This window comes from Geotrypetes seraphini, chromosome 13, assembly GCF_902459505.1.
Source record: "Geotrypetes seraphini chromosome 13, aGeoSer1.1, whole genome shotgun sequence".
NCBI classification, from domain to species: Eukaryota; Metazoa; Chordata; class Amphibia; order Gymnophiona; family Dermophiidae; genus Geotrypetes; species Geotrypetes seraphini.
This window is the reverse complement of record NC_047096.1, coordinates 1,819,977-1,843,174: the sequence shown is the minus strand read 5'-3', so window position 1 is coordinate 1,843,174 and position 23,198 is coordinate 1,819,977. Positions and strand designations below refer to the sequence as shown.

Below are 23,198 nucleotides of genomic sequence, written 5' to 3'. Positions count from 1 at the left end.
TGGGTTATGCCATAAAATATGGCTGATATGAAGGAACTGCTGTTATTGTTTGTATAATATGTGTTGTATGTTTCTTATTTTGATACGATTGGGTTTTTGTTTTTGTAAAACTGCCTAGTTATAGGCGGTTAGGAAATCTTTTTAATAACTGAATGTGTCATAGGATAAACAATGTGACCCAATGGTCGACCACAATGTCTTGCACAAGTCTGAAACTCCCAAGTCAGAATGATGATGAAACATGGTGGGTGACTTTCAGTGACTTCTTCATTTCTGGAGTTCAGGGGAAGGGGAGAGGAAGATGATTAAAGCACAAGGGCAGACCAGAGTGTCCAGAGGCAGGATGGGGAAGATGAGGCTGAGTGCAGGTATGTGTGCAAAGGACAGGCAGAATTTGGGGATATCAGGTATTGAAGCCCCTGTAATAAAGAAAAAGCTGACCTTGGGATGCCTAACTCTTTTCTTTTCTCTCATTTTGCATCTTTCCAGCTTTGGCCGTCCTGCTCTTCATTCAGTCCAGTGAGTAACTGGTTTCACTTTAATGTGACTTGCAAGAGTTACTGGGAGGAGTTGGGACCCATCCACGTTTTCCTTTTAAACCCTTTAGTCAGGTTCTTCTAACACCAGCTTCCAAGGGTCCACTTAAGTTACAATGACCCCAGTGCTTCCCATTTACTGAACAGTCAGATGGCTCCACTTGTGTAGCTGGGTGAGGAAGTTTGTCTGCTTAAGGTGCGATTTTCACGAGCACCAGCATTCGGCACAGGGAGGAGTAATTTTAAGCAGAAACAGGACCTTCTGCACTGCAGGAAGCCATGTTTTGCTGAAGTGTCCTGGGGCGGAGTTTGGACTTTTAGATTTTCTTTTAAACCTTGCAATGGGAACTTACCTGTAACATGCTGAGAGGAGGCTGGTACATGTAGAGCAGTGTCTATCCAACTTTTTTTTAGCTCAGGCACACTAAACAGAGCAAATGTTTTTCATGGCACATTATAATTGAAATGCTAAAATTGCAAAACCAACAAAAAATTAAATTTGAGACTTATTTATTTAAAGTTCTTTAAGCTATGTACAGGTAATTGTAACAACGGTGAAACGAAAGTAGATAGAATAGAATTGCTAATCAATGTGATGGATGCTCTTGTTTTTGACTGCAAATTAACTCTTTTTTTCATTTTAATTTCTGTCAGAGCTAAAAATCCAAGTTTGCAAAGATAAGAAGATCTAAGCAGTAACAAAACAAAGCCTCGATTGCTTTGTTGCTCAAGTTAAGATAACTACTGCTTAAAAAATAAAAATAAAATTATTTGCCGTTAGTTTTCAAGGACCAATCACGTCAAAGAACGATGTTTGTCTGGGAGGTTGTATCCTTACGCATACAGACACTCATAACATTGACGTACATGTCATCTATTCTAGTATATACTTATGAAGGGAATTTTTTTAAGTAAATACAATTCTGGAACCCCTCGTGGCACACCCAGAATCTCTTTGGGGCACACAGTTTGAGAGACACTGGTGTAGAGTAAATTTGCAAAGATGGAGCCACAATTTCCATGCATATCTGCTGCTGCACAGGTGCCAATGTTGAGGTCCACAAGCTAAGAATTGTGCTAGCTGCATTCTTTAAAAATAGGCACCTTCCTCCCTATTAACCAAAGTGCTCTCTTATAGAATTGTCTTCAAGTGTAACGCGATTGCCCTCTTACAGGTATGTCTGAGACGACCTCCATCTTTCCCCCCTATGTCTGCCTTGTAACTTGCCCTGTCTTTGCAGGTTCTGCTTTTAAACTAGTTTGCTATTTCACCAACTGGGCCCAGTACAGACCTGAAGTGGGGCGCTTCCTACCAGAGAACGTTGACCCTCACTTGTGCACACATCTCATCTATGCCTTTGCCAATATGCACAACAACAAGATCACGACCTTTGAATGGAACGATGAAACATTGTATCAGAGGTTCAATGGACTCAAGAAAATGTGAGGAAGGTTCAGAATTAAAGCAGTTTTATCTCTGGGGGTGGGGTGGGGGACATTTAGCTCAAGGCATTCACTGACGGTCCTTAGGGCCTGCAAACACATCGGCTTGTCAGGATACACTTAATTAACACACACAACAGATTTGCAAACATATTCACTAGGGATAACCTAAAAACCTGAACCATTAGTTACAATCAAGAACTAGAAGAGAACACCATTAGTTGAAAGTTCTATTCTTTTTTAAAGAACCCTATGGACAGTGCAAAATGGCTGAAAGACTCTTGGCCTCTCCACTACGAGATAGATCCTAGTGTCAGCTATCTTTTCTTCACTGAACTGAAAGTCGAGCTTAGACGTTGACACAGCAAACAAAGCATTTTCCTTTGCTCTCTCCCCAGGAATCCTCATCTGAAGACGCTCCTCGCCATTGGTGGATGGAATTTTGGGACCCGGAAGTAAGTTCTGAGCTTTCTCTCCAGATTTGCTGGTGAAAGATGAAGCTGTACATGGATTCCATTGTACATACGTGTGATATAAATGCAATTGAGCTATAGTTGCTAACTTGTTAAGGGAAATTCTATAACAGGGTGCCTACCCTGGTAGCTTGGAATGTTGCTACTATTTGGGATCTGGATTGGCCACTGTTGGAAACAGGATACTGGGCTAGATGGACCATTGGATCTGACCCAGTAGGGCTATTCTTATGTGAGCCAAGCCATTAGGAATGATATCCAAAATCTCAGCTTTATTAATATATCTCCATCAAAATGATCATTCAAACGTGTGGTTAGTGAGTAGACTTTGTACTCTTCATTACCGTATTGTCAATCTTCTATCAATGAACTAAAACGCTCATTTAAAGTCTCTCCTTGAGTTGAATTTCACTTATAACCACTGTGTGAAAGTGAACTAGTGCAAAAAGTTTGATATTCACATTTGAATGATCATTTTGATGGAGATATATTAATAAAGCTGAGATTTTGGATATCATTGGAGAAGTTCATCCAGCTATTTTGTTAATATCTCCCACATTTTGTGACAAGTCAAGCCATTGTGACATCACTGATGAGGTTGACTCTTAGGCATTGGTAGAATGAGGCATTATGACATCACAATCCCAGCTCTGGAATGTTGCAACTCTTTGGGTTTCTGCCCAGTACTTGGGACCTGGATTGGCCACCGCAAAGGCAGGATTCTGGACTAGATGGACCCTTGGTCTGACCCAGCATGTTCATAGGTACTTACATTCCTTTAACCACATAAATATACATATAACATGCATGCACTGGTGAAAGTGTTAGAACATAAGAAAATAAGAATAGCCTTACTAGGTCAGACTCATGGACTACCCGATTATTAAATCTATCAAAATTCTGGAAGTCACACTACTAGACCGACTTTTAACACTAGCCGAACACACAAACTTAGTGGTACAAAAATGCTTTTTTACATTGTGGAAATTAAGAATCATAAAAAATATTTTGATCCTTTATCGTTCAATCTATTGGTGTAGGCATTAGTTTTATCTATTTTAGACTATTTTAACATCATCTATTTAAGAGCACCCCAAAAAATTCTAAGGATAATTAAGAATACAGCTGTTTGATTGATTTTTGATTTAAAAAAGAACAACCATATTAGTCCCTATTATCGTTTACTTCATTGGCTGCCTTTGGAGGCAAGAGATTTATTCAAATTTTCCTGTATCTGCTTTAAGCTGATATCGGGATTGTCTCCAGCTTACCTTTTTCCTCATTTTGGGTTGCATAGACCAGTGTTTTTCAACCTTTTTACAACCGTGGACTGGCAGAAATAAAATAATTATTTTATGGATTGGCAAACTACTAGGACTAAAATTTAAAAACCACGTTTCCGCCCCATCTCCGTGAGCTCGGTCACCTCAGTAACTATAGAAAAATAGACAAATATAGTGCAAAATATAGACAGCAGATATAAATTCTCAAAACTGACACATTTTGATCACTAAATTGAAAATAAAATCATTTTTCCTACCTTTGCTGTCTGGTGATTTCATGAGTCTCTGGTTGCGTTTCCTTCTGTCTGTGCATCCTTTCTTTCATTTCTTCCTTTCTACACTCAGGCCCAAGAATTGTCCCTTTCTATTCCCTCCCTCTTTCCTTCCTATGTCCTTAGTGCCCCCGGTGCCTCCTTCCCATGTCCTTAGTGCCCCTTCCCGTCTTTAGTGCCCGCAGTGCTTCCTTCCCATGTATGTAGTGTCTCCAGTGCCTCCTTCCCAAGTCCTTAGTGCCCCCAGTGCCTCCTTCCCAAGTCTTTAGTGCCCCCAGTGCCTCCTTCTCATGTCCTTCGTCCCCCACTGTGTGGGGACAACGGGACAGGAGGTCTGAAAACGGGACCTATGGTCACCTTAATCTTGCCAGCCCTGTGCGGACCGGCAGAAATTTCCTGCAGATTGGCACCAGTCCACGGACCGGTGGCTGAAGAACAGTGGCATAGACCATCAAGAGAACTAGAAACTTCTATTTATTTGCTTATCCAAAAATTAGACCTTCTTAGCTAGGACCCTAGCATTTCAAGCTGGTAGGCAACAATTTTGGTTAGGTAAATGTATTCAGCAAGTTATGTTATCCTACTGCAGTTTTCGGAAATTAATTAAGACCACTTTGTTTGATAAGTTTATTACTTAGTGAGTTTTATTATTGAAATTCTATTTTATAAATATTTGTATTTTTTTTACTGTATTATTGTATTTCGATGATTGTTCAGCTCTTTTTAGTATAAACCGCCTAGAACTTTTGGTTATGGTGGTATTGAAGGATCCCTAGCTAGCTGACATGGCTGGGTCACGGTGTAGATGAAGAAAGCTTTATTTTAGATCAGTGGGTCATAATCAGTACAAAGAACAAGTTGTGACTCCATTTTACTGCTCTGAGAAATCACGTATGCATGCAGGCCTGTACTATGTATCTGTCTTAGTGCCTGGTACAGCCAGGAGGCAGAGGAATGTAGATGCTAGTTAGCCTAAGATGTGTAGATTATAGGATGGATTTATGGTTTTGTTTTTCTCTTTGCTCCTACCTTTTGGTCAGAACTGGTCAAACTGGTTCGGACTGGTTAGGACACTATATAATCTTTGTGTTTGAAATTCTCAGGGTCTTCTGTTTATGCAGCCAGTTCTGCCCAGAAGTCCAGCATATATGCTAGTTTAATAAAAGCCTTTTTAAAATCTCTTCAGTCTCTGGCTCAAGTCTCTGCACTACTAAAGGAGGGCCTTATCCTAAAAGGTACCTTCATTTGGCGCAGCCGAACAGGGACTTGATCTACAGACTTGAGCCTGTTTGGCACGATCGTCTCCCTCGGAGGATTTCAAACCTTGCCTCCTACGAGACCCGTAATAGCCGGCATTAACCTGGTGGTTGACCAGGAACGGTTTTCTCGTCGAAGACAACGGATTGCACCTCGAGAAGGAACGAATCGGTGGAGATTTCTGGCTCCTGGTTTTGTTGTGCCGGTACCGGACCTGTCTTGGTAAGTGAGAAGTTGATTCCTTCTCTATCCTGTCTCTACCTCTTCTGTCTAGTAACTTCTTAATCCGTTGTGAAGCACAGAGAGGTATATAGGATTCTGGTTTCTGGAAATTGGAACTTTTGTTGGGTGCATATATAGATTGTATAATATGGGTCAGAGCACCATCGACCCCCTTCAGATCATGCTTAAACATTTTACGACTGACCCTCTTTTCCTTCTTACAAGAGGGGGGAATACATAGCGTACATAGTCCTGCTTTTCATCATGAGATGTAACATCTCAACCCTGCCAGTTATGGCAGGCTAATACAATGCAATTTTTAATTGGGTAATTATGGAGAATCAATGTTAACTGAGTTTGATTACTAATAAAACAAAACACTTAGTTAGCTAGACACAGTCATGCTTGGACTGGATTAACTCTCCTAATCGTATGGTTTAGCACCATTTAGATCAATTCAAAGTAACAAAACAAACACCCAAACATTTTCCCTTTGCCCTATTGCTTTTCTTCCATCTATGTCCTCTTTCCTTTCCTCCTTGAAGTTCTTTTTTTTTCTCTCATTGTTTCTTATACGTTTAATTCTGGGTTTGTAGAGGTTTTTTTGTAATTTTGTAATTCTTTACTGTTTTCTTCACCCTTATTTTTATTGTTGTCCGAGGCTTAGTATTTGGAATTTAATCAACCTTTTGTCATACTTGTCAAATTAATAAAACAAAAGCTCTGGGGACACCTGACAAGACACAGAGAACAAGAAATTGGTGATGTTGAGAAATTACCCAGGGAGATGGAAATAGCATTTAGGTTGGAAACCTGGGAAAAGTTGGTAAAGCAAGCCAGCATGATTGTTTTGCCGAAAGTTGCAGACAGGATAGTGTAAGTTGCTTAACAGGGTAAAATGCATGTGGATCAAGACAGAATTAAGAATGTGAGTTCGCACTGATGAACGAGAATAAGGACTGTGATTTTAGATATATGTTGCGTGCAGTGGATTTGTTACAGACAGTGAGTAATTTAAAGAAAGTTGAGCCAGATAGTTTACGTGTTCTCGCAGTTGTCAAAGTGTGTCTGCTGGTAATAAAAAAAAAAAAAAAGAAGAAAAAAAAAAGCAACCGTTTGTCAGACATGTGGGGTTTGTGTTTGGCACATCCCTGCCTTTGTATTCCAGTGTTGGGGGATTTAAAGTACAAGACTAACAATGATAGAGGTTAAGTATCCATATTTTTCTGAAAATTGAAATATTTGCTAAACATGGGCTTGATAATTCAAGTTCAAGTTTCAAGTTTTATTATTATTTGATGAATCGCCTATACAAACATTCTAAGCGCTGAACAATTAAAAAAAAAAAAAAAAAAAAAAAAAACACATTTTAGAGGACAAACAATTTTAAGACACAAGTACAAAGTTAAATAACAAAGTTTTTATAAAAGAGATAAGATCTTTTTCTTTTCTGATGTACAGTAGCAGTGCATTCCACGTTTGTGGCGCTGTAACAGAAAACATGTCATTTCTTCTTGTACCCACAATTTTTAAGGAAGGGACAATTAATAAGTCTTGTGATGATGATCGTAGAGAACGAGGGGCATAATAAGGAATGATCATTCTAGACATGAATTGAGGCTCATTGAAAGCTAGAACTTTAAAAACCAAGAATAATATCTTAAAAGTAATTCGTTGGCTAATAGGTAGCCAATGGGACTTAATCAATAGCGGTGTAATGTGGTCAACTTTTTTTTTTTTTTCCTTTATGAATGAGTTTTATTGATAACGGATGGATTGAGATTACTTCTTTTGTGCTAACAGTCTCCCTTGCTTTCCCGTATTGTGTCTTTATCCTGGTGTTCTTTATGAATTCTTTCTTCCCATGCATGTTTGTATAAAGTGTTATTATCAATCAGATTCTAAATACAATTGGAAACAGAAATACCTTTAAAATAAACTTGGTAGCTCAAACTCCAGAGGAAGGGGGTAGTTATTATGTAAGGACAGTGCAGAGTAAAGTAGCTACATCTAGTCTGCAGCAGTGCCCACTCCTCAGAGTGTAGCGGGACCCAGGTGGCAGACAAGGGTTCCAGGTCTGCCTGCAGGGAACATGGCTAAGTGACCTCAGGGGTGGTGTCACGTTAAAATGTCTCTTCTTTGTCTTCGCAGTCATACATACAGAGCTGTTCTGGACCTGTTACAATGAGCCTTTTTCTACCCAGAGAAGGAGGACAATGTTCTGCTTTCAGTAACCTTGAAATGACCTTGCACTTAACATTTAACATGTTTCTTTTTTTCCCCTTTGAATTGACATTGCCATACTTCAGAATACCTCTATATTTAACATTGTACACTGTATCTTACTTTACCTAGTAAGTTTTGCTTATTTTTCAAGATTGAAGCACACCCTAGCAGTTGCGTCCCTGTCTGCCTTATGAATGTAATTGGCAGGGCACCAAGCCAGAGTGATCACATTCTTACGTTTTCTCTTTCGGATGTTCCAATAACCATTAATAGATGCCTTTTATGATTATGTGATTATTATGCCATGTGTTATATCGCACTTTACTTTGCCACTGTGTGCACACAATTATGATTCGTGCTATGATGGACGTTTTGTTTTTGTATAACTGTGCATTTCTCTGCAGATCTAAGTTCAGCTCTGAATCCTTGCCAGCTGGAAGAAAAGTTTCACGCCTTTTCTGTTTTCTATGTTTGTTTATGCCCTGTAATCTTTGTGTTGTCTATCTGTTTGGTTTGTGGGGTACCCCAGGGAAACCAACCATACCATTGGCCATTTTGGGAGATTTTTCTCTCCCTTTTTGCATTTTTGTTTTTTTCCTATCTAAATTGCCTTTCTAGCTGTTCATGCCCACGCTGTCCTCTGGCGCCAGCGTTCCTTCCTCACCTCCTCTGGATCCCCTATCCAACACCACCAACTCATCCTGGACCTTTTGGATGCTATCCTGCTACCCTCCAAAGTTTCTATCATGCACTGCCGGGCCCACCGTCGCCTCCGTGATTTCATCAGCCGCGGTAATGCCTTGGCTGACCGCTCGGCTCGCCAGGCGGCCCTCCAAGGTCCGCCCACACCCCCTCTTCTGTTATCCCTTTCCTCCCCTCAACCTTTCCTTCATTCCCTTTCCCCCCAGTACACTGACCCCAAGCGCAAGTGGGCCGTGCAGCAATCTGGCCATTGTACCCTCCCATCTGGATGGATTACTATACCTTCCTCTCACACATCCACCCCCCTCCTGTACGTCCCTCAACTCCTGGCCCTCACTGTTGTCCAACGTGCACACGATTTTTCTCATGCCGGTAACCCAGCCCTCCGCACTCTTCTCCGACAGAATTTCTATATCCCGAATCTCTCTCAACTCATCTCCCATGTTCTGCTCCGCTGTGTCATTTGCCTCCGACACAACCCCTCTTCTGTCAGGTCCCCCGTTCCTGGTCACCAGCCTATCGGTTCACACCCCATGCAAGTCCTCTCTACAGATTTTACCCACTTGCCCCCCTCCCATGGGTTCCGTTACCTCCTGGTTTTCATTGATTCCCACACTGGGTGGCCAGAGGCCTACCCAGTGTGCACAGAGAAAAGTAGGGAAATAGTAAAGGCTTTACTCCATGACATCATCCCTCGCTATGGCCTGCCCCTAGTGATTGGCAGCGATAATGGCCCCGCCTACATATCACAAGTCACACAAGCTGTCTCTCGGGCTCTGCAAATCACCTGGAAATTACATACGGCCTATCACCCCCAGAGCTCTGGCCAAGTTGAACGCATCAACAGAACTATTAAAACCCTCCTCGGAAAAGCGGCAGAGGAAAGCCGCCTGCCATGGCCCAAACTGATTCCTTCTGTTCTATTTTGCATCCGCTGTACCCCAGGTAAACGCAATCAGTTGTCCCCATTTGAACCGCTGAAACCCCTTTGGACAGGGCCTTTCACTGTCTTACTTGCTTCTCCCACAGCTGTCAAATTGTCCCGCCACGAGTCTTGGATTCACTACAGCCGTGTGAAGCCCGCTGCTGAGTATATTTGTGAAAAAGGGCCTACTGACCTTCAACTGAAAATCACACGGCTGCCCCACACTCTGGAAGAGTAATCACGCATGTCTGATCCAGAGATCTGTCAAGATATTTAATATGAACTCTGTTGTGTATATTTACTGCTTGTGATTTACGTCTTGCCAACATTGTCCATGTCCCCTACCCCTCCCACGCCTGGGTGTGCCCCTTGTGTGGCACTAGTGGACAATGGGGGCAAAACGGAAAATGTTATTAGATTTCAAACTAATTATGAGTGTAAGGGTCAACTAGTGACCCCTGTATATATATATAACAAGGTTGAATATTCTATATGTAATAATGGAGATTCACAGATCTGTTTCGACCCCAAAGCAACTAATAGGGATACTTGGATAGAGGTCAGGTCAGTCTGGGATCAGGGCCCCCTGATTCAACAAACCCTGGTCACTAATCCCCATGTCCCGGCCTCAGTCCTCTAGTCATGCTTGCCATGCCATGGACAAGAACCCCACCTTCCTTGGACGTTGTGGTGCCCTAGCATAGAGGAGGGAATATATGCACAACGATAAATACATGTGCCTGGCGGGACAGAAGCCGTCCCACTGTGAAGGTTCTTCCGAACACTACTACTGTAACTACTGGAGATGTGTATCCTGGGCTACTTGGGGTATGACCCGACTGCCTACCACCCGAGCCATATTATCCAAAATGGGTGACTACCTCTGACTGTGGCCTCCAGAACTGTAACCCACTTAACTTCACTATCCTACAGCCGTTTAAATGGAACCTCGATGATAGCCTCCGGAAAGCTCGCTATCTTGTGGGCCTACAGATATATGGTAAGGGCACAGACCCTGGTACTGTCTTACACATCAAACTCGTTGAGAGACACCGAATTCCTGAACAACACAGCATTGTGTTTCCAGACTTTTATGAACATATGAAACTTGACCAACAAGACTTTGTGCCCTCTGCCACCACCCGCAACCTTTTCATACAGTTCGCTGAAACCATAGGAGCCACCTTAAATCTGACAAACTGTTATGTCTGCGGGGGCACCCAGCTGGCCCCTGAAAAACTCCATTCTGGCAAAACACTGCATACAGCGTCTCGGACCATCCTTTACCACTCGTGTTGGACACCTGCAGTGCCAATCCTTATGGACTAAAAACAGTACCTCTCAGCCCGGATGGACTTATTGGACCGGAGATCCTAAGTTAGAAATACCCAGACGATGGAATACTACTGGCAATGCTACCACATTAAATGTCTACCTCCACCTGCCTGCTTCTGCCCCTTGGGCTGCACCGGAAGGATACTACTGGATCTGTGGGAAAACGGCATACCCCACTCTACCCTCAAATTGGACTGGCACTTGTGTTCTGGGCACTATCAAACCAGCCTTCTTCCTCCTCCCGTTATCCGAAGGAGAACATCTGGCTGTCCCAGTATTCGATCAACGGGCCCGTTCTGAAAGAAGCCTGGAAATTGGTAAATGGGGAGACACTTGGCCCCCGGAGCGCATCATTGCTGTCTACGGTCCTGCTACTTGGGCTGATGATGATATGTTTGGACTCAACTCACTGACTGATTGGGCCTCCAAACCGGGACTCTTTAAAGCCCTCACCATAATTTTCCTGGTATTCTCTGTCATATTTTGTGTTCTTCCTTGCCTGTTACCATGTTTATTGAAAACCCTTAACCGTACTATTAGGACTACGATTGACTAAAGTACCACCGCCCTAGTCCTGGCCCTTTCCTCCTATCACCCAGTCCCCACCTCTGATACAGATGGCCCTGACCTCCCGTAACCCAGTTAGTCAGCTAGCCTACAGAAGAAAAGTTGGGAATGAAGGATCCCTAGCTAGCTGACATGGCTGGGTCACGGTGTAGATGAAGAAAGCTTTATTTTAGATCAGTGGGTCATAATCAGTACAAAGAACAAGTTGTGACTCCATTTTACTGCTCTGAGAAATCACGTATGCATGCAGGCCTGTACTATGTATCTGTCTTAGTGCCTGGTACAGCCAGGAGGCAGAGGAATGTAGATGCTAGTTAGCCTAAGATGTGTAGATTATAGGATGGATTTATGGTTTTGTTTTTCTCTTTGCTCCTACCTTTTGGTCAGAACTGGTCAAACTGGTTCGGACTGGTTAGGACACTATATAATCTTTGTGTTTGAAATTCTCAGGGTCTTCTGTTTATGCAGCCAGTTCTGCCCAGAAGTCCAGCATATATGCTAGTTTAATAAAAGCCTTTTTAAAATCTCTTCAGTCTCTGGCTCAAGTCTCTGCACTACTAAAGGAGGGCCTTATCCTAAAAGGTACCTTCAGTATAAAAGAATAAAGTTATTATTATCTAGCCCCAGTGGCCAATGCAGGTCACAAGAACCTGGCAAAAACCCAAGGGGTAGCGACATTCCATGCTAACAATCTCAGGGCAAAGCAATGCTTACACATCCCAGATATGTGCTTAGCTTATAGTATTCTATAAGTTCATGTGGGGGTAAGTTCCGCCCATGTGTGCATCCTCTTGCAGACACACGCTGTGTAAGCTTAGTGGGTATTTGCAAGTTATGCATGAATATGGACATAATAGGCACATACTCAGGTTACAGATTTAGCCCCCCACCCCACCCCCACCCACCCATTAGCTACATGTTTCTTTAGGGCAGGGCAAGTAATAAACGCAATGCCAAACGTGCAAAACTATTGTGCAAATTGAATAGCACAGCTTATGCTTGACCCCTAGTCGTAGAGATGGGAAGGCTGGGAGGGTTATACTGGGGGATAGTCAGGTTGATCCTGGTACAACGGGCTCTGGGTCTGCCCCCTTCGCTTTGGCCAAGCACATAGAGTATAGTGTTCCCAGCTGCAGCAGCACAAAATACAAGTCTAACTGTATAGCACTGAGGTAAGGCAGGCTAGTGACTTCTGGATAAAGTGGCAAGTTTTACTATGACTAGTAACTAACCCCTGTCTGGGAATCTCATTTATTTAGGAGTCCTTTAACTATGGGGTGCTAATGGATTTCATTCCAAACAATATAATGGCATGAAAAAGAAAGCCTTCTGGCACACAAATTTACTTAGTTCAGAGTGTGAAGAATCTGCTTCTGAGGACTTCAAACCCAGTTCTCCTGGCTTTGTTCAGCTGCTTTAAAGAGAGTGCAGCGCACTCTGCTGGTCTGGATGACCTTCAAATTCTATAACTAAGAGCCACAGTTTAAGTGCGCACTTTACACAGGCAGTGAGCCTGCAATTCATCATTTTCAATGGGGCACTTTACTTCTGTAAGTTACATGCATAAGTGGGAGCCACGCATGAATAAGAATAATAATAATAATAATTTATTTCTTATATACCGCCAAAGCCGTAGAAGTTCGAGGCGGTTTACAATAAAGAAAAGCTGGACAATCAGCGAATGGGTACAATCAGAGAAAGGGTGCAGTCAGCAAATACAATCGGTGAATGGGAACAATCTGCAAAATAGATACAATTAATAGATGTAAGTAGGGGAGCTGGTACAATATAAGGGGTTAGGAGTAAGGTGAGCGGGAGGGAGGAGAAAGGAGATCTAGGGGACAAGGGTAGGGTAGGGGTCTTGGGCTACAAATCGGTTAAATAGATTTGTTTTTAATAATTGTGTGCTAGTTATAGAATCCTGTTGAGTGCACGCCTAACCATTACGTGCTTTTCTATCATCTCCTGTAATCGTTACCACCTCTGAATTTTGTGAAAATGTCTTTCCATTGATAGGTTTACGCAAATGGTCTCTTCTGCTGCCACGCGCCAGATGTTCATGAGTTCAGTGGTGCGATTCCTGCGGAAACATGGATTCGATGGTCTGGACCTAGACTGGGAGTATCCAGGGTCCAGAGAAAGTCCTCCGCAAGATAAAACACTGTTCACAGCCTTGGTTCAGGTATTTAAAGCCACAGAGAAGTAACTGCGCTGAAGCCTTAATGAGAGCCCAGGGTGCCACAGCTGTTAGGGATTTTCTGAGAAGAGTTGGAGAAGATCATTATGCTTTTGTGTAAGTACATGGTGTGACACCCCCCCTCCCCCATTTCACAGTGGCAGCAGCAGCCTAAGTCAGAATGGTGCTCTGGGCGACACCCCCCAGCAATCTTGCCCACTGCGCCATGGCCACTTGTGCCATACGCCCCCACCACTGTGCTATAACCACGAATGGGGAGTGGTTTCTGCCATCTTGCAGCATGTTTCCCTTGCATCCTATGTAGCTTCATCACCTGCACAAACCTTGGGATGGCCCTAGAAAGCAGAACTAGAAAAAGTTTAAAGAAGGGTGAGAAGAATGATGAAGGGGACAGAGCTCCTCCCTTATGAAGACAAGCAAAATAGGTTAGGAATGCCAATCCCTGTTCCCTCTAAGTTGAGTTGGAGTCCTGCACTTATAGTCCTGAGAGTGGAGGGCACCATTTTGCTATCATATTTTCAATAGTGAGAGACAGGCAAACTCTGCAGGACTCCAGGGACCCTACCTGTTCTTAGTGATGATACAGTATTGAAACACTGCCTCCCGCCCAGCTTAGAGGGAATGGTGAATGCCACACCCCAGAAGAGAGGAAGTAGGGTGAGCATCTCCAGTCCTGGGACACTTGTCACCAGCCCCCATCTGAGTTCTGGATTTGCCAGGCACATTCCAAGTTTTTGTCAATCCTCATTATTCTTACTGAGTCGAGGAGGTATGATGCAGGTGTAAAAGTCTCTGATACCACCTACTTGAGGATGTAGGCTGAGTGTCCTATAGCTATTACCAAATACCACTGGGACACAAGTCACTCAGATCAGGTTGTAGGTCCACTGAGAATTAGACAGAAGCCAACATTCCTTCCCTCAAAAGTTACCTAAGAGTACTTGTCCCATAAACTCCATACTATATTCCTTTGTGGTGGGAGACCATTAACCGGTACCCCCTTTTAGTTCAGGGTGAGGACCCTCTTGATCCCTTAAAATGTCCCCTAATGGGTAAAAGGGTCCATGCGGAACAACTACATCAGGTGTATACCTGACTGGGCCTCCGCGTGTGCGGATCGCCGGACTCGATGGACCATGGGTCTGATCCGGAGATGGCAGTTCTTATGTTCTTATCTGCTCCCTATCAGGAGTAAAGTTCAAGTGTTTATAAGAGTCTTTTCTCTTTGTAAATAAGCCCTTTTCTCTGTAGTTCAATTGTATGCAAATCAGCTCATCCAGTCTTCTCTGCTATTGGGGAAAGCAGCGCTCTGGGGAAATAGGGGTGGCCTGTTCCTAATACCACCCACCTAGTCCTCCATCATGACTAGAACCATCCCATTAGGAATTAGATTGACCTGGCTACTCTGTTTAACCCCATCCCGTGAGAAACCCTTGGGAGAGTTTCCCTCAAAGAAGCACTCTCTCATGTGACGGGACATACACCCCATCACAGCGGGTTCTAAGAATTATATTGTATTGTATTGTAAGTTAGGGAATTCTTAGAGGGGACCTCAGTGCTTCTGTTAACTGGGACGTCATAAAAGGATTACGTTTGCATGAAAATTTAGAAGATGCAGCTACGAATTTGTATGCCCAGGACCTGATGAAATCCTTCCAGCAAGAAGCTGAGCAGACGGGACAACAGCGGCTGCTCCTCAGTGCTGCCGTGGCTGCAGGAAAAGACGTCATCGATGCCGGTTATGAAATAGCCAAAATTTCACAGTGAGTAGTCCAGGAACGCTACAAACTGCCAATCACTGTCCCGAAGTGTAGCGAGGATGAGAGGTGCCCGGGCAGGTAGCTCCCCTCCCCCACACACACATCCACATGCTCCTTCCCTGCCCCTCCTGCCGTGCGCACACCGCTTCCCTTTCCCTGTATCTCTGTAATGTTCCTGGCATGAGTAGCAACCCCCATCCTGCTGTCATGGCGGCATCGGCTCATCCTCTGATGTCACTTCCTAGGCGAGGGTCCAGGAAGTGACGTCAGAGGAAGATCCGACGCTGGTATGACAGCAGGTTAGGGGTTACTGCTCACGCCTGAAATGTTACAGAGGTTTGAGGGCGGGGAAGGAGCGGGTGCGGGTGTCTGTAGTGGTCGAGGTATCTGCACCCCGTCTCTTCCAGCACGCTGAATGCTTCTGTCTGAAAGACTCTCTGTCTCTGCTCTCCAGGGTCCTGGATTTTATCAATGTCATGACCTATGATTTGCATGGGGCTTGGGAATCTGTCACAGGACATGTCAGTCCTCTGTACAAGGGAATGAAAGATACCGGACCAGCCAGATACTTTAATGTGGTGAGAATCCAGTCTTACATTTCTTCTCATTTTTAAGTATGGAAGCATAATTTGCAGCTTTAGAAATAATGTTCAGCCCCTGCTCTAACAGGATTACGCCATGAGCCATTGGAAAGCCAAAGGGGCCCCTGCTGAGAAGCTGATCATGGGAATCCCGACATACGGCAGATCCTTCATCCTGGCCTCTTCAGATTCTGCTGTCGGAGCAGCAGCTGCCGGGCCTGCATTACCTGGGCAATTCACTCGAGAGGCTGGATTCTGGGCTTACTACGAGGTAAACATTTGGGGCTCTTTTATTAACGTCTGTTAAGCAGTTAACTTGTGAATTAGTGCACTGTCATAACATGTAAAGCTTCCGATATTCTCTTCTTTGGTCTGGGTTTCACCTCTCAGAGCTGGTGGGCTATGTCTGTTCCTCTTTTGTTATTCAAGGCATGCAAATGACCAGTCAAAAGTTTGGAGCTAGGTCCTTTACATGGCCAGTGCTTTGGAGACCTCTACTGACATCACCAGGGGTCAGACCATGGCTTGGAGCTGCTTGCAATAGTTCCCAGAGCCTAACTTAGTGGACCTATGAGCTAGCACATGTTTAATGCATGCTATGCAGGGAGGGAGACGGGCCTGGACTGCGCAGGACTTCTTGTGCACGTAATGTTTCCTGAAGAGGAGGGATTAAATTAAAACAGTCTTAACATGCAATAAAGAGCATTATCAGGGCGGTAAGTGCAGAAGTCAGCTCCCAACTAGAGGCCAATTAAATTCCAGTTTTGACTTTGGTGCTGAAGCCCACTATTGCCATAGCCACTGGCTCCCTCTCCCCCAAAAAACTGTAGGCCCCTCTCTGGGTTTACCTTAGAGATCTTGATGGTTTAGTTGTCTTGGGGCAGGAGCAATCCCCAGTCAGTTCCTGCCCATTCTGGTTCCAATCTCAAAATGGCTGCTTTGGGAGGCTCCAGGTGCCATTTTGGTTACGGAACTAGCATGAATAGCAGCAAGTAGGAATCTTTCCTGCCCAACCAGGCAACTAGACCACTAGTGCTTCTAAGGTAGGCCCAGCATAAGCATCACTACGGAGGAGGGGGAGCCAGTGCCTCCCCCAAAACTGATTTGCCAACCCAGCTTCATGATTGTATCTGACACTGACCTTGTCACGCTCCTACGTTATTTGCACTTGTACCCTCACCTCTCATGTACGGTCTTCTACTTCATTCCTGTTAACCGCATTGAACTTCATGGGGTATTGCGGTATACAAATAAAATCCGGTAATCAACATCTCCTCAAAATCCCTTCACTAGGCCATATATTTGATCTTTTCAGTTACTGCTCCAACTCTTTGGAATTCTATGCCTACGTATCTTCGGGAAGAGACCCACCCCGACAAATTCAAAGTCCGGGGAAATCTGGTAACCCTAGAACTGACCAAGGAGAAAGATACCTTATCCTCCACTGAGTAATGGTCTGTCCATGTGTGATGGAGGTGAAGGATCTGTAATGATCCAGCAGTAGGTATGTTGCTATTCTAGGGCCTAATGTAATATTGATAGCTCTTGTCTTTTCATAGGTGGCTATCTGGGTTTTGAATGTCTTTATGCAAAGGGTCTGGCCTTAGCTTTTTTCAAATACAGACCAGGCATATTTGTTTTGAGGAAGACAGTGTTGATCGAAACATGGACCGTGTCAGGTCCCATATTGCTAGAAGTGGTTTCTTTGTACGTAAATTTTGCCGGCATCTTGTACACCTGTCTGCAGTCCTTTTCTTTGTTCGTGGTTTTATAACTAGTCGTCAGCGGGAACCACCTTCCCAGGGAGCGGCATGCCCTTATACACCTCCTTTCGTTACTACAGATTTGCACTTTCCTGAGAGATGCAAGTACCACGTGGATTGAGGAACAGAAAGTGCCATTTTCTGTGAAAAGGAACCAGTGGGTGGGATACGAGAACATTGAAAGCATCAAACTTAAGGTGAACACATAGAAATATGCAATGGCTCACTTCTTCCAGAGCGCTGGTCCTCATCTCAAGTGTGTGGTTTATGAGGCCATCGGCCCTTGAGTTCACCCCAACAGGGAGGGGCAGAAAAAAGGCACTTATTTTGTGCCATCACAGGCACAAAAAAGTGTTACAGGGTGTTGCATGAATGAGTTACCAAGTTTTCAGCATGCTGAACTCTGCTTTGAACCTTAATTACATGTCCTTGGTGTTTATAATATTGCCGTGACACCTGTTACCATCTAGACGTGTATGCATAAACACCCCAGCCCACCCTCTGAACACCTCGGCCAAATGCAGGTAAGTGTGTGCACATACTGGGCTCATGTGTATCCTGAGAATATTTCTGGTCTTTAAACTCGCACTATCATATGAATATCGCAACACATCCTGATCTTTCTTCTCTGCTTCACAGGTGCAGTATTTGAAGAAGAATGGCTTCGGAGGGGCCATGGTTTGGGCCATTGATTTGGATGATTTTACAGGCTCTGCCTGCAATCAGGGGAAATATCCTCTTATAGGAACTCTGAAAACTCAACTGGCTCTCGGTAAATTAACAGGTAACAGAGGTTACTTTCAGAAAGAGAGAAAAACCGAGTAGCAAACGGGGGGGGGGGGGGGGGGGGGGTATTTGCAGTGGCATCTGTCTGAGTATGAAGTGTCTGACTAGATTTTGCAGGGTAATCATTCTCCCTAACTATTTAGCTAATTCAAGGGGGTTATTTACCCCTTCATATCCACGTGAAAGAGCAATAATGTGCAATTATATTATTTTAAAGCAGGTTAATTGAAGATACTGCAGAATACCTAGTAAAGAAATGCAAAACACCTTGGTATTATGTAAATTGACTAACACAGCTTGCTTACTGCTAGGGTAGTATTCTTTGGAAAATTAAACCAACAAAAAGCTGCCAGGAACAGTGGGCCACTAAGCCTATTCTTAAAGGGGCGGCCATTTTGAATGAAAGCTGCCCCTTCCTGACGATGCCTCTTCCTCTTTCCAAGAACCCCCCTCCCCCAGGCCAACCTTGAAAAATTCCTGAGTGTACTGAGGTCAGGTAGGAGTGATGCCCAGTTGCTCTTGCTGCTGCCAGAGCTGGGTTCAAAATGGTTTCAATTTGAAGTGTCTGTATACAAATGCTAGAAGCCTAAAAAATAAAATAGGAGAGTTAGAGTATGTAGCACTGAATGATGATAGGCATTTCGGAGACCTGGTGGAAGGAGGACAATCAATGGGACACTGTATTACCTGGGTACTAATTATATCGCAAGGATAGAGTAGATCAAATTGGAAGGGGGGTTATGCTATATGTTAAAAAGCGAATTGAATCAAATAAAATACACATTCTGCATGACATAGAGAGTAGTGTGGAATCCATATGGATAGAAAGTCCATGTGTGAAGGGAAGAAATATAAAGGTAGGGTTATACTACCATCCCACAGGATAAAATGAGCAGATAGATGAAGAAATGTTTTCAGAGATTAGGAAAGCTGGAGAATTGAGCCCTCAAATCATCATTGGTCATAAAAAAAACTCCACCAGCGTATGATTTATACTCCTCTTTCAAAAGTAGGGGTTAAATGGTCATTTTTCTCAATGGAGAAGAGTAAACAGTGGAGTGCCGCAGGGGTCTGTACTGGGACCGGTTCTATTTAACTTATTTATAAATGATCTGGAAATTGAAATGATGAGTGAGGTGATTAAATTTGCAGATGATACTAAACTGTCCAAAGTTGCTAAAAAGAATGCAGATTGTGAAAAATTGCAGGCAGACCTGAGGAAATTGGAAGACTAGACGTCAAAGTGGCAGATAAAATTTAATGTGGACAAATGCAAAGTGATGCACATTGGGAAGAATAACCTGAATCACAGTTACCAGATCCACCTTGGGGGTTAGCGCCCAAGAAAAGGATCTAGGTGTCATCGTTGACAATACGATGAAATCTTCCACCCAATGTGCAGCGGGGGTGTCAAAAAAACAAACAAGATGCTAGGAATTATTAAGAAAGAGATGGTTAACAACACTAAGAATGTTAAAATGCTCCTGTATCGCTCCATGGTGTGATCTCATTTGGAGTATTGCGTTCAATTCTTGTCTCCTTATCTCAAGAAAGATATAGTGGTGCTAGAAAAGGTTCAAAGAAGAGCGTCCAAGATGGTAAAGGGGATGGAACTCCTCTCGTACGAGGAAAGACTAAAACGGTTAGGGCTCTTAAGCTTGGAAAAGAGATGGTTGAGGGGAAGATAGGATTGAAGTCTAGAAAATCCTGAGTGGAATAGAACGGGTACAAGTGAATCGATTTTTCACTCGGTCAAAAATTATAAAGTCTAGGGGACACTCGATGAAGTTACAGGGAAATACTTTTAAAACCAATAGGAGGAAATATTTTTTCACTCAGAGAATGGTTAAGCTGTGGAATGCATTGCCAGAGGTTGTGGTAAGAGCGGATAGCGTAGCTGGCTTTAAGAAAGGTTTGGACAAGTTCCTGGAGGAAAAGTCCATACCATAGTCTGGTCTTGAGAAAGACATGGGGAAGCCACTGCTTGCCCTGGATAGGTAGCATGGAATGTTGCTACTCTTTGGGTTTTGTCCAGGTACTAGGGACCTGGATTGGCTACTGTGAAAACGGGCTATTGGGCTTGATGGACCATTAAGGCTATTCTTATGTTGTTATGGTTCTAGTAACCCCTAGTCATGTTCTCGCAGTTCTACAGCTAAGGATCTAAGTCTCCACCGCCCTAAAAAAAACGGATGACTCTGGAGGTGTCCCAGGTAAAGTCCACAATTTAGCCAACTAGTACTGATTTTCACTATTACTCCACTAGGTCAGGGAGGACTCCTCAGCTTCACAAACAGTTGACTGATTACATTTCCTGAACATATAAGCCACAAATTGTTGTGGATAAAGAATGAGTTTATTATCTGCAGCTAAGTCTGATATTATGATCTGGTTCATTTGAAAATTAGCCCAGGCTGCTTAAAGCTCATGAGGTAAGATGAACAGGTGAGAGCAGGGTTTCATCTTTCCAGAGAGTTCTTGAGGTAGAGATCTGAACAGAGGTGGCCATTGGAACTCATATGTGTGTGTTGCTCATGTAAAAGTCTCAGTTTAAGCAAAAATATTTTGCCAGAAGCTCATCCCTTGATTCTTGACTAACTGAATATTTTTCCTTTAGGAGATATAACAGTTGATAACATTGACCCCACGCCATCTCCTTCCACCCACCATGTCAAAACCAGCAGCCATTCCTTCCAGAATAACTTTTGCCTGGACAGAGCTGATGGCATCTTTGCAGACCCAGCGGACCCCTCCAAGTATTACATGTGTTCACATGCTATGACCTTTAGCTTTTCATGTCCAAAAGAACTGGTCTTCAATGACACATGCAAATGTTGTAATTGGTCCTGAGCGCCAGCCTCTCAATTATGCCATAGTTTCACTGTATCCCCAAATCCTTTTAGCTGCTTTAAAAGATAGTTACTGGGAAGTGACTCAGTGTCCCAGTGGTGAATCACACTTATAATTCTGATGAATGTTATAACCAAGAATTACATAATTAAGGAAATGTTACATTTTATGCCATTTTACTGAAAATTAAAACAGCAAATGAACTGATTTGTGGAGTGACGACTCATTTCTTTGATTGTCTGCATCTGCGTTCCCTAGCATGCCACAGGAGTTTCTCAAAGGGACACATTTGCTCAGGTTTTCTAGTTTGGAGATTTTCCCTGGATCGGTAGCATGGAATGTTGCAACCACTTGGAATTTTGCCAGGTACTAGTGATCTGGATTGGCCACCATGAAGACGGGCTACTGGGCTAGATGGGCCATTGGTCTAACTCAGTAAAGATATCTTTATGTGAGCCAAATCTAGGACAATTGAGCCACTGTGACATCACTGATAAAGTTGGCTCGTAGGCATTGGTGGAATGAGGCTTTATGACATCACAATCTCAGCTCTAGTATGTTTGCCAGGTACTGAATTGACCACCTTAAAGACGGGCTGCTGGACCATTGGTCAGACCTAGTAAGGCTATTCTTACGTTCTAATCCCTAGCATGACAAGTGGATCACAGTGAATTCTACAATTGTAGAATAATTTGGTACTTCTTATCATTTCTATAACACTGCCAGACGTTCGCAGCTAAACATGACCCTGACTATAAGTTCATAATCTCGTTCAGAATTAGATTTGTAATGCAGACATTGCTTCTTAGTAACATCCCAGAAGAATGAAACCCATTTTTCAACAGTTCAAAGCGGATCCAGTGATTCTGGACAGCATCTCTTTAATTAATAAAAGTACATTTTTTTGCATTTCATGGAGACTCTAGAAAATGTAGCAGAAGGATGAGAAATGATAAGACAGAGGAATTGCCTTAATGTCTGGGCGGGGCATTTCCTCAGATCAGTTTCTGGCAGTTTGGGGGCAACTAGAAATGGTGATCTGATGTACAAGAGAAGAACGTGAGTCGTATTGATCCCTCATACCATGACAAAGAAGAGCTGGAACCTCACAGTCCAAAATTCTGCTCCAGGCACAGAGATCTTAATCGTGCAGTCTGCCGAAGTGAGGGGAAGTTCAAGGTGTTTATCACCAGGAAAAGCTCACAAAGGGCTTTCCCTGAGAAAACAGCGATTCCTGCCTAAACATGATGTTTTCAATCAGTCCAAAAAAAGGTGCCACCTCCATCTACAGTAGCGTATGGACCATATGTCTACATCCAACAACAGGTACCTGACTGTGGCAAAGACCCAGAGCTGGTATTGTGATGTCATAATGCCTCATTCCACCAACCTCAGCAGTGATGTCACAATGGTTCCCAAAAGAACATAAGAATGACCCTACTGGGACAGACCAAAGGCCCATCAAACCACAGTGGCCAACCCAGCTTGGCTCCCTCCCTCTTTCTCTCCCGCCCCTGCGGCACTGCAAGTTTGCTCCCTCACTTGCAACTCTTGCTGGAACCTGCCAACGCTGTCATTTGCTCTTGTCTATATTATTTATTTAAAACACTTGTAGCCCGCATATCAACCATCTATTAGAATAACAACGATACATACATAATAAAACAGAACATACCACCCTGGGTCTCCTTAATGGAAAAGGGGGAGGGTAGAATTTGCTAAATTGTCCCTGGGATGCTGGAAGCCCAGTCTCTCTTAAGCAACTACATAAGGATATTCATTGCGCTGAAACGGCCCTGTTGAGGATGGTTAACTCTCCTTGTGTTTTGCTCTGCAAGTAGCAGTGGTGATGGCTGCTTCATTTCCTATATTATATTAATTTCAAGTTACTCTGTCAAGTTCCTTAACTGTCCTACCAGCGAATTGCGTACTTTCTCCCCAGCATAACAAAAGATCATTGCACTAGTTTCTACATATTTTGGGTTAACATTGGCCTTTAACAGAGCAGAAGTTTCAGAGC

General features: G+C 43.5%; 1 protein-coding gene across 2 annotated transcripts; it reads left to right on the top strand.

Annotated features, from left to right (window-relative positions):
- Positions 1–229: 229 nt before the first annotated feature.
- On the top strand, positions 230–21,385 carry LOC117347649 (chitotriosidase-1-like). Of its 2 annotated transcripts, none has more exons than XM_033918840.1 (11): positions 230–368; positions 490–519; positions 1,778–1,979; positions 2,378–2,434; positions 13,258–13,423; positions 15,077–15,201; positions 15,653–15,776; positions 15,868–16,050; positions 17,623–17,739; positions 18,182–18,314; positions 20,946–21,385. In XM_033918840.1, exons 1-11 carry the CDS (start codon positions 302–304, stop codon positions 21,176–21,178), a joined length of 1,437 nt encoding a protein of 478 aa, XP_033774731.1. In that variant the 5' UTR covers positions 230–301; the 3' UTR covers positions 21,179–21,385. The 2 variants fall into 2 exon arrangements, with proteins under 2 accessions (XP_033774731.1, XP_033774730.1); XM_033918839.1 differs by having other exon boundaries at positions 18,182–18,326.
- The last annotated feature ends 1,813 nt before the right edge of the window (positions 21,386–23,198 follow it).

Bases quoted from the DNA above. Each gene is read 5' to 3' on its own strand.
- LOC117347649 (XM_033918839.1), top strand. From the start codon at position 302: ATGATTAAAGCACAAGGGCAGACCAGAGTGTCCAGAGGCAGGATGGGG. The intron at 15,202-15,652 runs GTGAGTAGTCCA...TCTGCTCTCCAG, and splicing joins GAAATAGCCAAAATTTCACA to GGTCCTGGATTTTATCAATG. The intron at 16,051-17,622 runs GTAAACATTTGG...TCGTTACTACAG, and splicing joins GATTCTGGGCTTACTACGAG to ATTTGCACTTTCCTGAGAGA.